Raw genomic sequence first — 21,010 nt, 5'->3', positions numbered from 1 at the left:
ATTCCCGGTCCTGGTCACTTCTTCACCAACATAAAGCACATGTGGGGGAGTCGGCGTAACGCGACGGGAGCGAGCGGCAGCGGCGGCGGCACCCGAGCCCCTGGCGAGGCATTTCCACGGCAGAAAGAGGGGAGCTGCGAACTTGACTGGATCCACACGGACCTTTCCTCGCTGTTATCCGTATCTTGCACAATTTCGGCTCCACTCCCAGTCGCTAGTAATGACGACGAGCATGATTCACGCTTATTGCAATCCCCCGTCTGTTAAGAGTGAGTGCGCGGAGCTGGCTTTCCTAATCCCTCCACTGCTGACCAGCTAGTTAAGGAGGAGGGGGTCCTCACACACACACACACACACACCGGCGCTGCACACACTCTCATCCCTCCCTACAATGAGTCCTTTCAGGGGCAAGCCTCCTACTTCTTCTTGGGGCGTAGCTCCCAAAGCCGTAGCTAGGGAGATGATATTTTTTCTGTGTTGCATTGTGGTACTTTGAGTCCATTGTGGCAGACAATAAACTTGAGTCAATGACGACCCCCCCCCCACCACCACCACCACCACAGGGGCCCCTGAGCAGGAGACTCCTTAGGTGACCGAGCGGTGATTACAGGGGCTCTATGAACTTGAGTCCAATGTTTGTTCAAGGGGTTCATTTGTTGCAGATAATGTATTGATTTATTGATTATAGGACACTACAGGGCCATTAGGTGTTTGAGAAAATAATGCTCTGCTGATAAAAATGTACTATTTACTCCTTCCAGTTCTGCCTCACCTGGTGTAACTAGTATCATCACTTATGTCTCCTTCCCGTGTAAGTGCCCAGAAAGCAATGACAGTGAGAAAGCATCCACAATACCAGGACCCTGGAACTGGCACACCTGAATGTAATGGAGCCATATAAAAGATATTGGTTACAAATGTGTTTGAGGAGTGAAGATGTTTAAGTGAAGTGCATTCACTGACTACTCTTGTAAATTAAACTACATGTGGTTCAAAACGGCACAGTGAACATTATTCGTATCCTGAGATAAAGCATGTTTGAGAACCAGAGCATGAAAAGTAAATGATATAGAACCTTTAGACTTCACCTTGGGCACAATAAGTGACTGCTATGACTGCTGTTTTTTCTTTCTTCTCCTCTCTATCGTGTGTATCTGTTAATCTGGGTGGCAAGCTGCTGCATACGTTTGCTCTTACGGGAGTAAATTAAGTTACCTTGAATCGAATGGCATGTGAATGAATTGAATAACTGTAAAGATAGCTTATGCGTAAGTGTTGTTGTGTTAATAATTTTAGTTCACATAGTATACTTTTCCACTGAAAACTTTTCTTCACGGCCGTCCATGAGATGCTTTCAATGGATCTCTGTCAAAATGAGAAGTAGATTGAATCTACTAAATGCAATCTATACTTGGAGAGAAGGTGTTAGGCCTATTAGTTTCACTCTTTCTCCCTCCTACTCTTATCTCTAACATCTCTCCACAGAGAAATATCCTTGGGCCAAAACCTTTAGCGACTACAGGTCTTTGTTCCAGGCTTTATCTAAACGTCTTTGATGTAAAACGTTTTGGAAAATTCCTAAATGGGAGCAATCACTCAAAATGATCCAAAATCCCTGAACGATCAGCAGCAATTCACCACCTTTGTTAACATTTTTAAAAAAACTAACAAAAAAACAAAAAAAACTGAAAAAACATGTTTATTCCCCCTCAAGATCTTCAACATGCGAAAAATGTATGAAATCTGATCTGCTGATAGGGTGGAGACCACATTACGCTCAAGAGGGTGACATCAGCATGCAGAGCTCTGGATATGATCCAGAGGGTCTCCAGATGCACAGTGGTTTCATTCATGATGCTGGACTGATTCAACAGGGGAGGTTGTCATATCTGAGGTTAGCTGGCTGGACACACTGAGGATGCAAAACACAGCTGACTGACCTCATATGATCATTACGTGTCCCAAGTTAAGTTGGGACAGACAAGGATCATGTGTTGTTTGCATTACATGTTTATCCTCTTATTGCATTTTATTTAAATAGAGCTTGCTGCTTGTTCTTTCAAAAGATGGTGGGATAACACACCAAAAGTGCAGCTACCACTGGTTAGGAAAGAGTTACAAGATCAGAATTTAGGCCAACAAGAACAAATACATATGGTAGCAGTGATGTGAGTGTTTTATACATACTGTAGCTCCAACATTTCCAAGGACAGATGAAGGGCGTGCTCAATCCTGATGTGAGGGGACATTGTGGCACTGTCTGACGAAAAGGCTGGAGTAAAACTGAGCAAATGGGTCCCACCATTCCTCCCCCACCCTGTGCATGCGCATTACATGCTTGCTGTGTGTAAATCTGGGTTAACAAAAAATTAATTCAGAAATATGTACTATGACATAAGATAAATGAATGAGCCTTAGAACAACAATAATACAAAGTGTCTCTCTATTAAATGCAGTGAAAAAAGCAACTGAGTATGTGCTGCCTCACACGTCCCTGACGCAGCTGATGGTGACACAGCAACAATGAAAATGAGGAATGAGTTGATGGGAATTTTGCCTGTTAATGTGTGTATGCTCTACTGCTCAGTTGATTTTGTGTTTTACTAGTTGGTAGTTGGTTTCATTAGTATCTTTGGCCTCATATTCGGTCAATCTTCATATGTTTTGAGAAAAAAGCACAAGGAATGTGAATTACAATAAATGTTTCCGTAAAATATTTGTTTTTTAATTTAATCAGTGCAATGCAGCATCTTTGCTTGTAGGGTGCTGCATTTCACCAAACACAACATACTGTATATTCTTCCAAGAGGCTATGCATTAGAAACCAGAGACAGTTTGAATGTACGGGTGGAGGGGGCACCTTGCAGCTGCCTCGCGGAGAGGTCTGGGGAAATATGAGTTGGCTTCAGATATCTCCATAAGGAAATATAAAATGCAAAGGAGATGTCAAAAATAAGGGCAGCACAATCAGACCACTGTGTGAGGAGCTACACTGGGAGATCATTTGGCTCATCAGTTTAGTAACATCTGTGACATGAAGTTCTTTTAAATAAGAGGAGGCTCTTGAAGGCCATAACTTCACGAGCTGGAGTGGGGCAACAAATGAGTCTTTGTATTGTGATTTAAGGGGTGGAGAATTGAGTGATTCAACCAAAGCAGACATGCAGAACAACAATGCCCTCTAATGTGTGTAAAGTGTATTGCCCACTCTGGATGAGATTGGTTTATTATTGACACAAGACAAATTTTCTCTCATCTTCTCAATTTAATTCCACCAACTTTTTCAAGGGAGAAAATCGTATAATTATGGGTTTGGACAAATTCCTCTCTTTTCCAGGACTTTGCATCCGGAAACAATGACTCTTAGTTTCTACAATAACATAAATTAGTGGCCAGGCCAGAGTATTTATTTTCACTTCTGGTTACATGAGAGTTACCTCAGATCAAACAACTCGAAATAGGAAATATTTCCTATCCTAACAGCCAGGAGTGTTGCCTCTAACCAAGGCCTTTTAATGGCTGCATGTTCCTTTACACCTAAGATGAAGAGATTTTCAAACATTTACCCTGCATTATATAAGTGTGGCATAGCTAAAATATTCCTTTTAATAGCAGGTCCACACAAATCGAAACTAATACATACTTAAAGAGGCTGAGTATCAAACTATATTTATTGTATACAGTATAGGGACAACAAATAATGTACAAATTAAAAAAAGTGAAATATCTGCCAATGTCACCCGGCGAATCTAACAAGTGTTAACTTTTAAAATGAAGGTGGACATTCTTACAAAACAAGATTTCTACCAACACACAAGTCCAACAAACTAATCTGTTGATAATATGGATAGATTTAAGACAAATGTATTTAAATTGGCATCACAGCATTTACTCAATATTTATATGCTGAAATATAAACCTTAGAGGAGACACTTATTAATTGTTGACTGTTAAAGGTGACATGTTTACTGTATATTTAAAGGTCCTGAAAAGCTGGGAAAAGACCACTGATACAGAGTTACAGTAACCTTTTACATCTAAATCGTACATGTTAACCAAACCTTTTACAAAAGAACACTATTCATTTAGTATTTTTGGTCCAGAAACATTACTGTACTTTATTTACCATTCAGTTAAATCTGTTTTGAGTGTGACAGTATTGAGGTAAACCATCCATATGGATCTTTCTCAGCACAAGCATTTTTCTTAGCATCTGTAGAAGGTAAAATGGGCATGGATACATGAAATAATTTCAAGCATTTAAGGAAAAAAAAAAAAAAAAAAAAAAAAAAAACTACTAATAGGTTTGTTACATGAGAAATATATCACAATGCCTTTCCCATCTATGGAGACATTACCCAATGGTTCCCATGCAGCAGTTTTCATGAAAAACATGAATTAAAATTAGCCCAACCTGAATTTGAATGCTTACAATAACCTGGAAAACTTAAAAAAAAAAAAAAAGAAAAGAAAAAGATTTTGGCATGTGCTTCAGCTTATGATTTGAGACATGCAAGATGTCATCTCAACATCAAAAGAACAGTTTTGTTTTTTTTTAAATTACAAGCCATATCTTATTTAAAATGTGTCCCTTCCTTGGACAATCTCTAATCATCCATTTATGTGAATAAAACGTAATTTAAAAAAATAATAATAAAATTAAAAAAACATTACACTGCACCTCAAAGTCATGATTGGACTTCAGATGAAAAACAAACAAACAAAAAAACCCTTTTGTGTTGTGAACAGCCTGACATTTAGTAAAGCACAGTGACAAAAAATAAAAATAAAAACAGAAATAAACAAATGAAACATGAAAAATTGGAGTGGATGTTTTTCCAAGGGTCCAGTCCACATCCCACTTAAGAAAAGACACCTCCTGTCTGTTGTTGAAATACATCAATAGTGTCTTCATCCTCCATCTCCAGCTGTGAGAACAAAGCAGTTTACACATTAGTCATTCAACAACAAAGAAATACATTTATATGACATCAAATTTTCTATTATGTTTAATATTCATCCTTATTGAATTAGAGGTTTTGTAGAAATAATTTCAAAGCATCTGCTATGAAAAACTGTCAATTTAACCAAAGTATCATTGAAACTTTTGTCTTTTTCTTATGTTTTACCTCAGTCTTTTTTCATTGTAGTCCCTCATTTAAATTAAAATTTTGCCATTATTAGAAAAATTCTTTTGGTGTAATTTCTCTGATGGTTGCTTGTTTTTTTGACAGCATGTAACACAGCCATTTTGCCCATCATTACACATTCAATAAGAAAAACAAAAAAAAAAAACAAATTAAAAGCTGAAATCTCATGTATAAAAGAATTCAGACCCTTAATTCAGTACTTTGTAAAAGCCCAACTGGCAGCAAATACAGCTTTGATTCTTCTTGGGTAAGTTTCTACAAGCTTTTGCACATTTGGATTTGTGCAGTTGATCCAATTCTTCTTGAGAGATCCTCTCAAGCTCCGTCAGACTGTATGGGAAGTGTGTGTGAACTACCATCCTCTCCACACATGTTCTATGAGTTTTACATCTGGGCTTTGGCTAGGCCACTCATGGACAGTCAGAGACTTGTTCCGAAGCCACTCTGGCATTTCCTTAGCCGTATGCTTCAGGTCCATGTCACGCTGAAAGGTGAACCATCACACCAACCTCAGGTCACGTGCAGTCTGGAGGAGGTGTTCTTCAAGGACTTCTCTGTATTTGGCTGCAGTCATTCTTCCCTTAGTTCTGACCAGTCTCCCTGTCCCTGCTGCCGAGAAGCACCTCAATAGCATGACCCTGCCACCACCATGCTTCAACGTAGAGATGGTATTAGCCAGGTGATGAGCAGTGTCTGGTTTTCGTCAGACCTAGTGCTGTCCAAAGAGTTACTCCTCAGACCAGAGAATGTTTTTCCTCATGCCCTCAAAATCCTTCAAATACTGTTTGCCAAACTCCCAGCAGGCTGTCATATGCCTTTTTTCCTCAAAGTGACTTCCATCTAGCCTATCTACCATAAAGCCCTGATTGATGGAGTGCTGCTGAGATGGTCGTCCTTTAGGCAGGTTGTCCCATCTCTGCAGGGGACTTCTGAGGCTCTGTTAGACTCACCATTGGGATATTGGTCACCTCCCTGACCAAGGCACTTCTCGCCTGGTTACTCAGTTTGATCGGAAGGCCAACTCTAGGAAGAGTCCTGTTGATTTTAAACTGCCTTTCTAAATTATGTCCAGTCAGTTCAATTTGCCACAGGTGTACTTCATTCAAGTTTTAGACACAAAGGATAATTAAAGCTCAGAGGATGCACCTGACCAACATTTGGAGTGCCAAAGCAAAGGGTCTGAATACTTTTATAAATGAGAGATTTCAGTTTATGATTTTTAGTAAATTCTCCAAAATTTCTAAAAACATGTTTTCACTTTGTCATTATGGATTATTGAGTATAGACTGATGGGGAAAAACGGCAATTTTTTCTTTTTTTTTAAATTAAATCTATAACAATAAAATGTGCAAAAAGTGAAGGGTTCTGAATACTTGCTGAAGCAAATGTATATACACACAACTTTTATAAAAAAAACAAAACAAAACAAAACAAAAACAAAAAAAAACTTAACTAACTTGACTGCATGAGTATTCATTCCCTTTACTAAGACGGCCTGAATCATCACTGGCGTGGCCAGCTCTTTCATCAAGGTGTGACAAGTAATTTTTTTCAGTTCAATTCATCAGTTGCATCTGGACGGAGCAAACATCTGGTTAGTCAATTTCCTGCCAAAACTTGAAGTAGACAAAGCAGTATTCTTAACCAATCTGCCACAAGGTTACTGAAAAGTATCAATCAGGGAAGCATACAAGAAAAAGGAGATTCAATGGCTGCGGTGGGAGACAAGCTACTTTTTTAATCAGGGGAGTGTTGACGAGAGCGCAACTTTTGAAAAAATTAGGCATGTGTGAAACTCTGACACAGAGTGAAATTTAGGTTCTGTTTTTCTATGAAACCAAAATCATCATACTGAACATAAGTTTGGTATAATTCAAATTTTATGCTTCAGGAACACAATCTCAACAGTTTAGCCCAGTAGGACCAATTGGAGGACAAAAAGTGCAGTGTCTAGGTGCAAAAGGTGCTGGTACTGACTTATCTACGTACAGTGGATAAAGACTCCTGTTGCTGAAAAACAAAGGGTACAAGGGGTTCGTGATTTTTTTTTTAATTTATTTTTTTTTTTTAAACCGCCACTGTACTGACAGTAACGGTGACATGGTCACATAGCCATGCAAAACAATTAGTGAACATTAAAATTGCTATTACGCTAGAGCAAACCCAGGAAAAGGGTTGTGAGGAGTGCTAGTTTAAATTTTGTATATATCTGTTAGCAGATATTATGCCGTAGCATCGGGAAGCATAAGAGGCACATTGCTTCTTCGATATAGTACATGTGTTTAATAAACGTCAACATGTGATGAAGTTTTAGTAGTGCTAAACTGTCTTCAATTTCTTTGTCACAAATCTAAAACAACTTAAACAATGAAAAGATCCAAATATGAGAAGTGGTCTCATTTATACTGAACTATTACCGTTATTAGTATAAATTATGAATTATATACTAACTATTTATTCACCTGTTCGTTAGATTAAGAAGGTAGCTCAGTATATTCTGGGATTGTCTAAATTAGGTGGGGATGCCATTATAATACTGATCACTGAACGAACAGAGTTCTCTACTTACAACCCTACAAATCGTACACAAATAGGTCAACAGCAATAAAAGATATGGCTGGATGCCCGTACTTTGTTACACAGTGTACAAGCACATATGAATCTATTTTTGGTTTAAACATACAATTTAAAAATGACTGACTAGTGACTTTGAGAAAACACAAATATAGATACTGCAGTGTACCTTCAAAACTCTGCAAAATACTTATCTACGAGTCTACATACGTTTTTAGTAGAGCCTCATATGTTATGTCATACCAACCTGTGCAGGTGTGTCTGTTTCATTAATTGGCTGTCCATCAAACCTAAACCTTATTTGACGAATTGACAATCCCTGTAAAAGACGGAACACACAGAAGGAGCACGTCAATGAAATTTGCGACCAGTTAGCTGTTTACAAAACAATATAACCACAGCCAACAACTGAAACAAGAAGGTGTTTATGACACCCCAATGTCAAAGTGCATCGGTACCACAGGGCATGAGAAGTTTCGGTTTTCCAGGACGAATTTACCTGTCTTTCGCAGTATGCCTTCATTAGTTTGCTGAGCGGAGTGTGCCTCTTGATTTTGAACTGTACGACCGACCCGTCCTGACCAGCTACCTTGAGGTTAATGTGGTCGTTCTCCGTCTTCACTCCTTCCTGCAACGAAAAAACGCATTCAGCGACAGCAACCTACCGGTGTCCGGTACTGTAACGTTGATCTAAACACACCAGCAGCTAACTCAAGTGGCCAGCTAACTTAAGTCAGCTACATTTACGAGACAAGCTTGGTCCTGGCAGCAGGTTTCACCATCCAAAACACCGCGCACACAACGTAACCAACTCCTTTCGGTGCTTAGCATAGCAAGCTAGTCCGTGTTCAAACTGGCGCAGAAAGCCACAATGGCGCAAATGAAAGGGAAAAAACACAAATCATACATTTCACTGGCAATCTCTGACACCGACATTAGCAAACATTGCTTAATTCAACGGTAAAACAAATAAGCAGTAGCGGCGGATGTTGTGATTGGAGGAACACTGCAAACATCAAACTGTGCGACTAAATCCAAAATATCCGCAAATTGGTGAACCTTTGTTTTCTCCATCTACCCGCTCAAATGCGGGATCTGTAGCCTAGAAGAAGGCTAGCTTAGCAGCTTGTGCTAACGTTAACTTGCAACAGGCATCATTAGCACCCAGCAGCAAACATAAACACGATGTTTCTTCGAAGACACACGGCACTGACCTTTGGCTTTTCTTCAGACATTCTGCTATTTTCCCAGGGATTAATTGATTACGCGAAGACCGACGGTTAACGGTGAAGCGGGTTATCAGCTCCTCCGGCTCTTTCGTTTGGACCAGGAGCGCGCGCTGAAATTTAAAATATGATTCGACCAAAAGGGTCACGTGTTTCACTTTCCATCGGGGCCGCGGATACGTGGGCGCGCAAGCCAATTTTGCGCACTCCCGTGAGTTAGGTAAAACAAAAGGGCACTTCTTCACAGCAACCATTTATTCCAGGCCAGGTGTACTCGAAAGCATTTGCCTAAAGATCCAAGTAGTTAGCTCCATTGCAATGGGGACCGGGGAAAAACACCAAACCAACCCACGAGGAATATGATTGTAATTTTTTTTTTTAATCTGCAGTTTACAAAAGCAGACTCTGCCTAAAGATGGTCTCCAGATTAACACTTCTCATTAATGGGATGAAACCTAAGACAACTTTTGAAAAGAGAGTCAAGTCAAAAGATTTTGAGATTAGTTTAATACAGTTTACATTATCACAATTACACCCCAGTAGACTATAAAGACTTGGTATAAATATTCTGTATGCCCTGTATACAGGCTGCAAAACCCAACACTTCTTTTGGCCTGGGCCAGGACGCAATAATAGTTTAACAGCAAATTCTTCTCAGGAACTGAAACAGGCTTGGGGTGCCTGAACTCCAGGATTAGATGACAGATAGTCATATAGGAAGTTTCAATAGGCCAGAAAAACATTTCTGTGAGAGGGGCACATGCATTTCTTTAAAGAAAGAGGATGAGGTGGGAGCATAGTGATGACATTGATTTCCATTTAGGATTTATGGCTCCATACTTTCTCTCAGTTTTGTATAACTTCTTTCTTTATTTTCCTTTTTTTTTTTTTTTAAAGCCACTATGTTGACCCCTCTTGTTCCTGTATTTGTGTTTTGGTGGGGTGGGGTTGGGAGTTGGAGACGTTGCGAATTTGGTTTTGTTATATTCTAAGTAAAAAAAATCAAATTGCAGTTTAAATTTCAGTTTTATCAATTTAATTTTGAAATTCATGGTCACCATTTGTCTTTAACAACAGCTGCACAAGAATCAAATGCTTCCCATGTAATTTGAGGGGAACACATTTCTTTTATTCAGTAAAGCTCTGCATCTTATTCTGATTCTGATATTTATCAACAAATAGCAAAAATTGTGTAAAATATGTTACATGTTACAGATGATCTTTTTATATAAAAATAATTGGCAAACTTTAGAAATGAATGACAATCAGTAATATAGTGTACAATTACAGAATGAGAGTGAAACTGCTAGTTACAAAAAAAAAGCAACATAAGCACAGATCAGCTCTGGAGTTGTGGAAATTTTACAATACTGCATTTTATGCAAATGAATACAATAATGTTTGCTTATCTGGATGGACAATATGTTTTAACAGATTTGCTCTTACATCTGGTTTCCTGTGTGGACAGAAAACAAGTTAACTGAACAGATTTTCGCACAATAATGCACACCTAAATGAAAGCACAAGAAAATATTAATAGCAGACAGTGACGTGTATAAAAAATTAAACATTAGGTGAATGCTCCATGTTTGGCATATAGTGCGCACTTGGTCAAAACGATTTCAGAACATTTTGATGACTTCTTTTTTGCATTCACTGAAACACTGAAAACATCTGCAGAATCACAATTATCATATGGTACTTGAATGCTGTATCTCAATGTTACTGGCATCGAATATCTTAAGGTTTTTTTTTAAGGAATCATCGCTGTGATTCTTCTTAATGGTCGTCCATACGGGAGTATGGATTATCCTTTGCCAGACCTAAAAGGAAGAATGTAGAACAAATCAGTTAATCAATAATACAGCTACAAACATTTCACCCTGAAAAACTAGGAATATGAAATATTCAGATGAGTTTTGTTTTGATGGCTGTGTACATTCGAAATTGTGGGTGAAATGCAATTAATTTAATTCCAATTTTACAAAAGTCATTGTAGTCATAGATTTTGGAATTGAATTCATGTGTATCAGGTATGTGCAGTGTAGTTTTTCTCCACTAGATGGCACTACTGGATTATTATTATTTTAATGTCACTTCTTTCTCTCGGTTGATAAAGATTTTTGTAATAGTCCTTTGTTCCATCTACTCAGATTTGATTAAATTATTTTTCTATCTATATTTTCTTTCCCGTACCCTCTTTTTATTCATTTTTCAACTGTTTTCTCACTGTGCATGTAAACTAAGCATAGGTAAAACAAGCCTCTTTGAAGTTCCAATTTTACATGTATTAACCAACTCCAACCACACAAACAAGAAATGTGTCTCACCATATTTCTGCCTGATTTCATCATGCCTCAGCTGCATTTCTGTTCTCCTGTAATGGGGAGAATCAGAGACAAATTGTGAGACTACAGAGAACACTGACCACTATCACGCCTACAGTGTCTGAATCCTGGATTAAGGATCAACACAAGTTAGTGCTGTAATATGCTGACAGCATCTACCAAAACCAAGTTTTATATTTAACATTTTAGCAGTAGGTGCGCACTGAACCTTAAAACCTTATTCATAATCTAGGTCGAAATGATGCACGCTTGATAATTAATGAAAGAAAAAGAAAATATTCAAACACTAAATAAACTTCATTGTCATGCACGGCGGTGTTGCTCACTGAGAAGTGTGGTTAAAATGTGCCGGCCCCTTAAAAACACATAACAACATAAAAAGTCTGCATCATTTTTGATTTGGGGAAAAAAGTTTCATTGCCTCTTCCTGCAACTTTTATCATACTGAATGTTTTTTGTCAAAATGCCGATGAGTGTAGTCCACAGTGTGTAGTGTCAGAGAGACTCCCACTGATGGTTATTGTTATAAAGACAGTAACAAACTACTAAGGGTTTGTATTATTTTTCTGAGTACAAATGTATAGTTAAATTGGTTATCGTCCGACCCTTACGCATTTACCTCGCTTTCTGACGGGCCTTCCTCGCACGGGTTTGTCGCTCCACCTTTGCATCCTCTCTCTTGTTTCTGGGATGGAAAGATTACACAATTATATTCACATTCATCATTGTTATATTTGTGTAAACAAGAGCTTAAATTGCAACATAAATGACAATAGCTTGAGAGACTCAAGTCTGATGTGCTTACAGTTAATCAGTCCAATAATTTGACCATATGTATCACTGTAGCCTCTCAACAAAACACCCCTTATGAAATTGACTAATTTCTGTAAGTGGTTAGAGCGCATCTTAATAGAAAGAGCAAAGTTATTTTCAGGGCTAGACTACAGTCACAAATTCTGGCAGGCTTTTGGAGACGGCAGTATCAGCCTCGCCTTGCAGAAAAACAACCCATTGTGTTCCTCGTTGTTGTCCTCCTCCTCCTTCCATGCTGAACATGATTTCACAGCCAACATTTCATGTGACTTCATGCTTACCCAACTCTTTCACATTTGCAGCAGCAGAAGCAGCAAACAAAAATGGCAATGATGACGATGCCAGCCAGCACCGACAGGGTGATGATCAAAATCTGGAAGTTGACTGTATCGAAGGCAAACACAGAGAAAAAGGAAAACATTCACCTAATCAGGAGCCTGAAATGTTCAAATCCAATAAATACACGTAAACAGGGTTCCCCTGTTAGACTGTAGTAACAACTTGGTGTCTGGGGTCTCGGTAGAGTTTGAAATTTTAGTCTGTCTGAAGTTGGTTATGTTTCTTCTGTGAAGAGTAATCACTATAATTGGTAAGTGAATCAATATCAAGTTAAATATGGATTAGTTGTAGGCATCTCATGACAGTCCAAATCCACAAGATCCTTAAGACATTCACTTTACTGTCAAGTAAGAGAGAAAAAAGTGGCAAATCCTCACAAGTGAGGAGCTGGAACTGGAGCGTGTTTGGCATTTTTGCTCGAAAAAGACTTAAACAATTAATTAATTAATTATTATAATAGTTGCCACTCATTTTTTAAGTTTTTTTTTTTTTTTTTTTTTACCATAGAGTCTTTCCCACACATATCCCAAATATGAAATACTTGCAGGGTTTACCCAGATTTATCTGAGGCCTAAGGTTTGGAAAGTCTTACCCCAACAGACCCCCCATCGTGCATCTGTCAAACGACACACACTGCTGGGGGGCAGGATGTTCCTCACTGGGTAGTCAATGCATCGTCGGGTTGGTATGCACCACAGACACTGCAAAAAAAAAAACACAGCAACAAGCACTGTGCTGGCTTTCTTATCTTTGGTATTCATGACAACAGATCCCTAATATAACCAAAGAGGGCTACGGTATTTGCATTTGGCTGAGTTTTAGGAGACTTACTGTCACATTCTGCAGGCATTCTGCACAACTGGTATTGGATCTCAAGGCGCAGGGAGCTGAAACTGAGATAAGTCACAGTGTTGCAGTTTTTCGGGCTGGTGAAGTGAAGTGAAGGCCCTACCTTCTCTTTGTAGGTTCAAGAAGAAATAAAATAAGAAAGTCTAGTAAAATCTTACCAGAGGTTTTATCCTCTGCCCACAAATCATTAGACGTATATGCAACAACATAGCTTAAAGGGAGTCAGATTGACACTCTTTGCTTTGATAAAGTTTGCTTCCTGTAGAATTCAACGAATGTCCACAAAACAGGGGAGCCATTACAACGAATCCAGATGATTATCTTTACTTCTGGGATCAGAGAAAATCTATTTTGCAGCGGTCATGTGACAGCCTCCTGACCTGACTCGGGCTGAACGAAACAAAGCACATCAACTTCGGCTGATAGAGAACTTACTCGGAGCTGGCGGGGGAGTCGGCGTCTGCGCCTCCGCGGCCAGGAAAGCACCGCAGAGAGCCAAGGCAGCGGCGGCGGCTGAAGCTCTCCAAACTCCGGACATTGTGAGACGGGCGGAAGACCGTCGACTGCATGGAAATGCACCCACAAACGCGTGAAGTCAAAGTGAAGGGTGGACCGACGGTCTACGAGGGGGCTGACGTCAGGCGCTACTGACGCTGGTCTCATGAAACAGCTGCAGAGTCAAACATCTGTAGACTGAGGACGGTGTTTTACCGGTGCCAGAAAATGTACGACACATGTAGGCGACGGGACGTGTCCGTTTCTGGATGTTGTTTTATTCCAAGCAGTAACACAAACTGTCAAAAGAAACAGTAAAGGCGGTGCTTTTTTCAAAGACAGACCTAATGCTTTAACTCACGACTTTATAAATGGTTAAAATAGCATTAACCAAGGTTTATATATCATGCTTGAGCCATCAATAACAATAACAACTTTTGAGTTGTCAACTTCTGAAAAACCCCTCATGCTGGTGTTTATCCTCATTCAGCAGGTCACGTTGCTTTGTCTTTTTAGCTTGCTCCTTAATTCCTAAGGGGGGCCGTTGGACCACTTACCCTACTGGGAAAGGGCAGCAGAGCATCTGGACCCCAATTAATTTATTAGTAACTTATTATCATTTACAACTGCAGACAGACTGTTGTCAAAATCGTTTATTAATGTCTTATTAATATACATAATTACAGATGACTTACTGACTTGTGCTGATGGCTCAAAAACCTAATTTATGACTTGCTATCATTTATATAAAAAAAATCAGTGAATTGTTACTAACTGCTAATCAGGTCGTAATTTATAAACCTTATGTAGCGTGTCTATTTCTGAAACAAAGAAAAATGCCTGTCTTGTAGGTATTTCTCAATCTTTAATTGTTCTCCTTAAAATGCAAGCCATCGATCCAAAATAGTGCTTACACAGTAACAAAGTAACAAATATATTCAGTATCCAGCCCAAACCTTGTCAACTTGTTTTTGCCATGAAAATTCCCATTTAAAAAGAAAACTCCATCTTTTTGAGCATTTTTCTTTCCAAGTTTCAAGGTTGGTTTACAGTGCAAACTGCCCATTACTATATGGTTTCAAGTGGCTTTTTACTAAAACAGACACTTGAAAATTTTCACTGAAAGTAAAACCCCTGCAACATACAGAAAAATGCATTAACTTTTTTTGTCAGCAATGTCATGTTTTCATCATCACCCTCACCTACTGAAGTTTTTGTGGAAATACCCGTCTTAAGCTTTCATCATTTTATTTTTGTTATTCATATTATCTACAGAAATGAAGCGAGTGAATGCAAGAGCACACAGACATTAATTAAAATTCCAGCTTTGGTATTTCAACCGTTAGTACTAGCTGACTAATTATACTGTACTTTTGGAGTAAAGTCTTCATGTTTGGTACCTGGTGCACACGAGGCTGAAATTCACAGAGCAGCTAGACACATCTAAATTCCATATTGTCCAACATAAGACATGACAGAATATGAGACACTGATAACGAACAAAGGACAGATTTTAAAATACAATAATTTATTAAAGCATCTTTAAATTCTGATATAAAACATTTTCTGATTTTTCTTCTTCAAAACAATCAGAAATCTCAGAAATACAGTCATCGTCAATGGTAAGATCAGTCTCTGGTGTGGCCGCCGGCAGCTGACCAGAATGCCTAAGTGAGTACGATCGGGGAGCAATGGAAGACAGTGATGCAATGTGAGGTAAATACTAAGCTCATTAAGTTTGCATCATATTATTCTAATCATGAAATATACTGTAGGTTGATTGGTATAAGCTTGAATCATTTGTGTTCATTTACAGTGGCCTAGGAGAGGAACTATCCTCTGGTTAGTGAGACAAGAAAAGGAACTGAGCATCTTGGATGCACACACATTATTTCATGTTGACAAAAGGTATGACACAGGGCACAAAATGGGGAAAATCAATAGTAAATTATGAACAACTTGTCTGTTTCTGAAGCTTGTGAATTTTTGTGTCCCTGAACGCAAATATAACAGAAAAACAAAGTACTAGCAAACGTGCATCATTAGATTTCCAGCACCCAGTTCACTTCTCTGAGCTTATTCTCCCAATCCACTGATACTTCAATAAATAAATACCCCACCCTCACATGGCCTTTGACATCACTGAAAAAAAACAAAAACACACTCTTTAGACACAGACACACTGAACAGGCGATATCATACTTGCCTCTTAAAACACATCCTTAAACATCAGTTTCAACTGGTTTACTACTGGTGCCTTGTGAGAAAATACTCTACTGCCGTTGCATCTCCACTGGTGCAGTGGTTATTAAAATTGAATTCCTGTGTTTGGTGCATTTATTTGACTTTTAGGAGGCAAATTTTCTTTTCCTTTTTTTTGTTGTTTTTGTTTATTTTGTTTAAGATGGGGATGCACTTTTGTGACACATGCACCCTTGGAAGCCGTAACTACCATTCGCCAAGATACTCAACACCGCAAAATTTATACTCCATCCCTGAAAGGCCACATCTCCACAAAAACTATTAGTCCAGAATAGCTCCAATAAAAACTTAAATAAGGCAAGATGAGGGAGAATCTCCCTGGGAGGATGACAGTTATATTACACATTAACCTGAGGGAATCTCCACACGGGAGAACATTCATTACAATGGGCCGCAATATTCTGTGGAAAAAACACTTAAAAGATGACAACTCAGTCAATGTGTGTTTGTCACTGCAACACATTCTTTTACACAGTTTGGGATGTAGGATTGAAAGAAATTCCAAATTTTTGGACATTAAGTCTAAATTCAGATGAGAATGTGTGTCTTGAATGATTTGAAACATCTGGTGGAACAAGAGCATGCAAAATTGTCAGCCTTCTCTGGATAATAACATACAATTCACCAAAAGATACCTGAATTACGTTTCAAGTAGTATGAGAGAAATGACCAGTGTAACTAAAGAGAGTAACAGGTGTGGAGACTGCATGAAGGGTGGCAAAACACTCAGGATGACTGTAAAGCTTAAAATGGTGCAGATGCTTCAGTGTTCCCACACTTGCCACAAGTAGTAAAGATATCACCATTTTTTGTGTCTCTTTAGAAAGGAATCTTCCTGGATGGGGTTTTCTTTGTGTCGCTACACAGCCAGTAAAAAGCTCTGAGACACAGTTCCTGTAAGAGTGATTTGTTCTTCTTCTCTTTTCTACGTCTCCTCTCCATTCTTGCTCATTAAGGTTGAGGTGTACTATAGCCAGAGTCCATACTGTGTCCTGTTCAGTCAATCACCTGATCCAGTTGGTTCCATAACTGGAGACAGACTTCACACTGCAGCGCTTCTTCACGATCATGTTTATGTAGGCTTTCATGATCTTTGTGATCTCTCCAACCTGGAAATGTACAGATTTAATACACAGTCAGAAAAAAAGCAATGTGACAAAACTGCAAGTGTAAAAGATGCAAAGATGTATCTAGTCCAGATGTTTCCCTAAAACAAATTGTGATCATTAAAATCTTGATCATTCGGGTGAATTTTATTTACAACGGACTGACCAAACTCCTGGGTGTCCTTAAGCAAGAGAGTTGACTGCTGTAATTTATGCTCTGATGAACAATACATTTACAATACAAGACAAACATGTACCTGTGGTGTTTCAAAGAACATTTCTCGCTCGTCCACAGTGATCTTGTACGTGCAGGGCTGCGGAGCGCCAAAGAAGATGATGTGCTCATATGGGAACGTCTCCAGAGGCTTGGGCTCCCCTCTCTTGTAGACAGACACATTCTCAGCACTCACACTCAACCAGAGATCATGAGGGAAGCCTCCCTCTTTGCACTATAAAGACATAAATACAGGATCGCATAAGCATTATTCAACCGGCCCAATGTGACATGACATTTGCATTTACTAAGTCATGGCAGGCCACCAACTTAGTTTTTAGATCCACAGCAATCATGTTACCTAACATAAAAATGACCTCAACGAGTTCTATACAGTAAGGTATGCAGATTTTAAAATTCAGAAAGAGAGAGCACTGGTATTGAATCTGTAATTAGTATCCACAGTTCCTGGGCTGAGGTTTTGGAACTGTACTGAGAGAAAAAGTCAGTGATCAGTGCATCCCTGCTGGCAACCTGATTGACATCTCAGCAAACTCACCTCGACATCAAACAGTGTGGATCCATATCCAGGCCACTCTTTGATGATGGTCATGTATTTGAGCATGGCCTGGTGCTGATCCAGACCTTTGAGGCGAGACCACTTCTCCACAATGCTGGTTCTAGTGGAAGACATCTCCTCCTTTATCCACATCTCCAGCATCTGCTCCTCCTCCATGCGCTGCTTCTTCATTGAGCCTGTCTTCAAGCCCCGACGCAGCGTCCCGTCCAGGAAGCTAGTCCTCCGACGCTCCAGAGTTTGGCCGGACCCCGAGGCTCCACCCACCTTGGTGAACTGCAGGATGCGACTGCGCAGGCGCCCCACGGGGTAGACGTTTTCCAGGCTCCAGGTGACTCGCGCTTTGTCTCCGTATAGAAACTGCAGGCGCAGAGCGGCCAGGTGCTGCAGCGTCTCCTCCCGGGCAGGGAAGTGGCCTCTGGTCAAACTCTCATGGGCCTGAAGGATCAGAGTTCAACATTAGCACCAATTGCAACGTGTGATTGAAAGAACCCTCAGTAAAGTAGTAACATGATGAGCAAAACATACCTGCTCAAACATGAACGCGAACTCCACTCCTTCCTTAGGCATGCTCTCCACGTCCAGGAAGCAGTAGAGTTTGAAATAAAGTTTCCACTGGCCTTCATCCTCAGCTTCCTCGCTGCCAGCCAGTCTGGTGGGAAAGTCACAATCGTGTCACTTACACACATTTTATTATCATCACCATGTCCTGAAAACAAATATCACCAAAATCCTAAATATATTATCAAACACAGCATCTAAAAGAAAATGACCCTTGCAATCTTTGCATGTGTAACATACCTTTCAAATTTAGCCAAAACATCAGCCACAAGGACCCTGCTTTCCACAGCTCTGTCAATAGTGTTGTTGTGCTCAAAGAGAGCAAACATGTTCCTGCTGTCCTCCATAGCCAGACCTCTGATTAGCTTCTCCACCACCTGAACAAAGTAAGTCACATCATCACAGTCTGTGTGAATAAGAAATAATATCCACTGGAAAATTATACGCCAGCTTGTTATGTAGCTCACGGAGCAATATTTAAAATAGCCAAGCAAATATCCGCGCATTAGTCACTGAAGCTCGCTTACCTCTCCAGCGGTGGTGTGAGAGTTAATGGAGATCTTGCAGGAGCCTCCTCCGTGGCAGTAGACTGTGGTTGTCATTTCCTGTCTGGTAAGCAGTGCCATGATTTCCTCTTGGGATGGAACAAACTCTCTGGTCTTGGTTTTCTTCAGAGACTCACCAATGAAATGGGCAAACATTTCAATCTCTGTACCAGGGAACAGCTCCTTAATCCTGAAAATACCCAAGGACGAAAAGAAAGTGAAGTGGAAGTTTTACCCAGCTTTATTCATAGTCATGAATGAAGGCGTGTCCAAAAGCGGCGTATACCTTTTGAGGTGAAACTTGAGGTAGCGTAAGATGCCTCGGCTGGGCAGGAAGGTGCAGCTCATACAGGTCAGGAGATGCCAGTGGGCGCGATTGGAGGGACTGTTGGGGTGTGGGACGTGATTGGTTTGTTTGATCAGCTGACAGTAAACCTCATCTCTTAATGGCCTCAAGTCTTGACAGGTCTGCAGGATTCCCTGGATGATTGGCACAGGGTCTGAAACTGCCTCCATCTCCTGCAGTGAGTTGAAAATCTTCACGGCCTCATCCTGCAGGCTGGTATAACCCTTTTCCTTTTGCACTGGGAGAGTGAGAAAAAGAGGGGTAAAATTTCTTTTTCAAACTAGTTACTAAGGAATAACTAGTTAAATGACATTTGAGCACTTTCAAATATATTGCTTGAAGTTTAATTAATTTGTTACCAAATTTTAATCAAGTTGATGTTATTGTCTTCTGAAATGCACACAGACTGTCCACTGTGGAAGTGCGTCACACTGGTTTGTTTGTTTTATCTGAAAATAGCCTCCTTTTTCTCCAGCGCACGAGTTTTTTATGTCTATAAATAGATATTTTGGCAGACTCCACTACTTGATGGAGAAAAATAAGAATTACATGAACTGAAAAATGTATGTATAAAAGGTTCATGTTCCAAAAAAAGCGTACCTACAATCTGGTATCCCCCAAAAAGTTAATGTATGTGAACCAACAGAAAACAATAGCAATAGGCAGAGCACTCACAGTGGACGCTGACATCTCCATAAGGAAGAGGTAGAAGAGGGGAGTGCAATGGATGCTGGGTATATCTCAGGATGGGGTTCCTCCAGTATGTCTGCTCCACAGCTTCCACATTTAAGCTGCTCTCCTTAAAAGACAGAAAACTGGATCAGTGATCTTAAAGTAAACCCTTCAGGAATTATCTTTACAGCAAAGTAGAACATTCTTATATAGGTGGAAGTTTGCATTCAAGCCAGATTAGAAAAATATCAAGAATGGCAATATCAGTGATGAATATTATTGTTGCAGTAAAGTCAGGAAACAGCTAATATATATGAGGAAAATAGGTGAATAAAAATGTTTTGAAGACGGCGAAGCTAAGACTTAAAAAGGATCACAGCACACATGTAGTGAGTACAAGTACCTCACTTTACTACAGTGCGTGTCCCTGCCAAAGGTCTGCGTGGCTGAGAAGAATGTGAGTTACAATAACATTAATGTCCATATGTTAAGGAAATGTTACAAAGAATTATTTGTGGAAATATTATTAGAGCATTTAGTAAGACTCGTGCAGCATAAAATCTCCCAGCCATACAATAGCACACAGACCAGCAGTTATTTGACAGTATTACCCGGATCACAACAAAGGGAGGAACAGTCAAGTCAGTGTTTTAATACCTTGATGTCCCTGATGAGCTGCTGTGTTGGCGTTTCAATGGGAACTTTGCTGTCTATTGCTCCCTGTATGGCATTCGTCCACCTCATGGCTTCATTCAGCATTTTGGTGTAAAGACGGTAAGAGTGCTTACGCCCATGGACGATTATATTCCAGTAACCTGGATGAAAAAGACGGAAGGTAATTAGACTTAAAAGATAACTCCCTGGAAGAACCTGAAATGTTTTAAACGCAAATAAATGACACAGAAAAGATAAATAAGCCAAACAGAGGTTTTA

At 39.7% G+C, this 21,010-nt stretch overlaps 3 protein-coding genes across 3 annotated transcripts in view; all 3 read right to left on the bottom strand.

Annotated features, from left to right (window-relative positions):
* Positions 1-4,300: 4,300 nt before the first annotated feature.
* On the bottom strand, positions 4,301-9,068 carry sumo3b (small ubiquitin like modifier 3b). The gene is made up of 4 exons (XM_040149454.1): positions 8,939-9,068; positions 8,224-8,352; positions 7,972-8,043; positions 4,301-4,928 (listed from the first exon to the last, which is right to left on the bottom strand). The coding sequence occupies exons 1-4, from the start codon at positions 8,957-8,959 to the stop codon at positions 4,863-4,865; spliced, it is 288 nt and encodes a 95-aa protein (XP_040005388.1). The 5' UTR covers positions 8,960-9,068; the 3' UTR covers positions 4,301-4,862.
* Positions 9,069-9,823: 755 nt separating this feature from the next.
* pttg1ipb (PTTG1 interacting protein b) lies at positions 9,824-13,939 on the bottom strand. The gene is made up of 7 exons (XM_040147679.1): positions 13,735-13,939; positions 13,282-13,343; positions 13,043-13,151; positions 12,393-12,495; positions 11,918-11,983; positions 11,281-11,327; positions 9,824-10,773 (listed from the first exon to the last, which is right to left on the bottom strand). The coding sequence occupies exons 1-7, from the start codon at positions 13,835-13,837 to the stop codon at positions 10,730-10,732; spliced, it is 534 nt and encodes a 177-aa protein (XP_040003613.1). The 5' UTR covers positions 13,838-13,939; the 3' UTR covers positions 9,824-10,729.
* A 1,076-nt stretch (positions 13,940-15,015) lies between these two features.
* The window catches only part of myo10l3 (myosin X, like 3), a 57,275-nt gene continuing 51,280 nt past the window's right edge, over positions 15,016-21,010 (bottom strand). Inside the window, exons 33-41 of the mRNA XM_040148610.1 lie at positions 20,735-20,892; positions 20,081-20,204; positions 19,346-19,643; positions 19,042-19,249; positions 18,755-18,891; positions 18,482-18,605; positions 17,936-18,391; positions 17,420-17,611; positions 15,016-17,165 (exon numbers count right to left, since the gene is read on the bottom strand). Coding sequence (XP_040004544.1) covers positions 17,061-17,165; positions 17,420-17,611; positions 17,936-18,391; positions 18,482-18,605; positions 18,755-18,891; positions 19,042-19,249; positions 19,346-19,643; positions 20,081-20,204; positions 20,735-20,892 — 1,802 coding nt within the window. The 3' untranslated portion in view covers positions 15,016-17,060. The remainder of the gene's footprint in view (positions 17,166-17,419; positions 17,612-17,935; positions 18,392-18,481; positions 18,606-18,754; positions 18,892-19,041; positions 19,250-19,345; positions 19,644-20,080; positions 20,205-20,734; positions 20,893-21,010) is intronic.

This window comes from Xiphias gladius, chromosome 16 (assembly GCF_016859285.1).
Source record: "Xiphias gladius isolate SHS-SW01 ecotype Sanya breed wild chromosome 16, ASM1685928v1, whole genome shotgun sequence".
Classification (NCBI taxonomy): Eukaryota; Metazoa; Chordata; class Actinopteri; order Istiophoriformes; family Xiphiidae; genus Xiphias; species Xiphias gladius.
The sequence above is the reverse complement of the archived record's forward strand: the minus strand, read 5'-3'. Positions and strand labels throughout refer to the sequence as shown.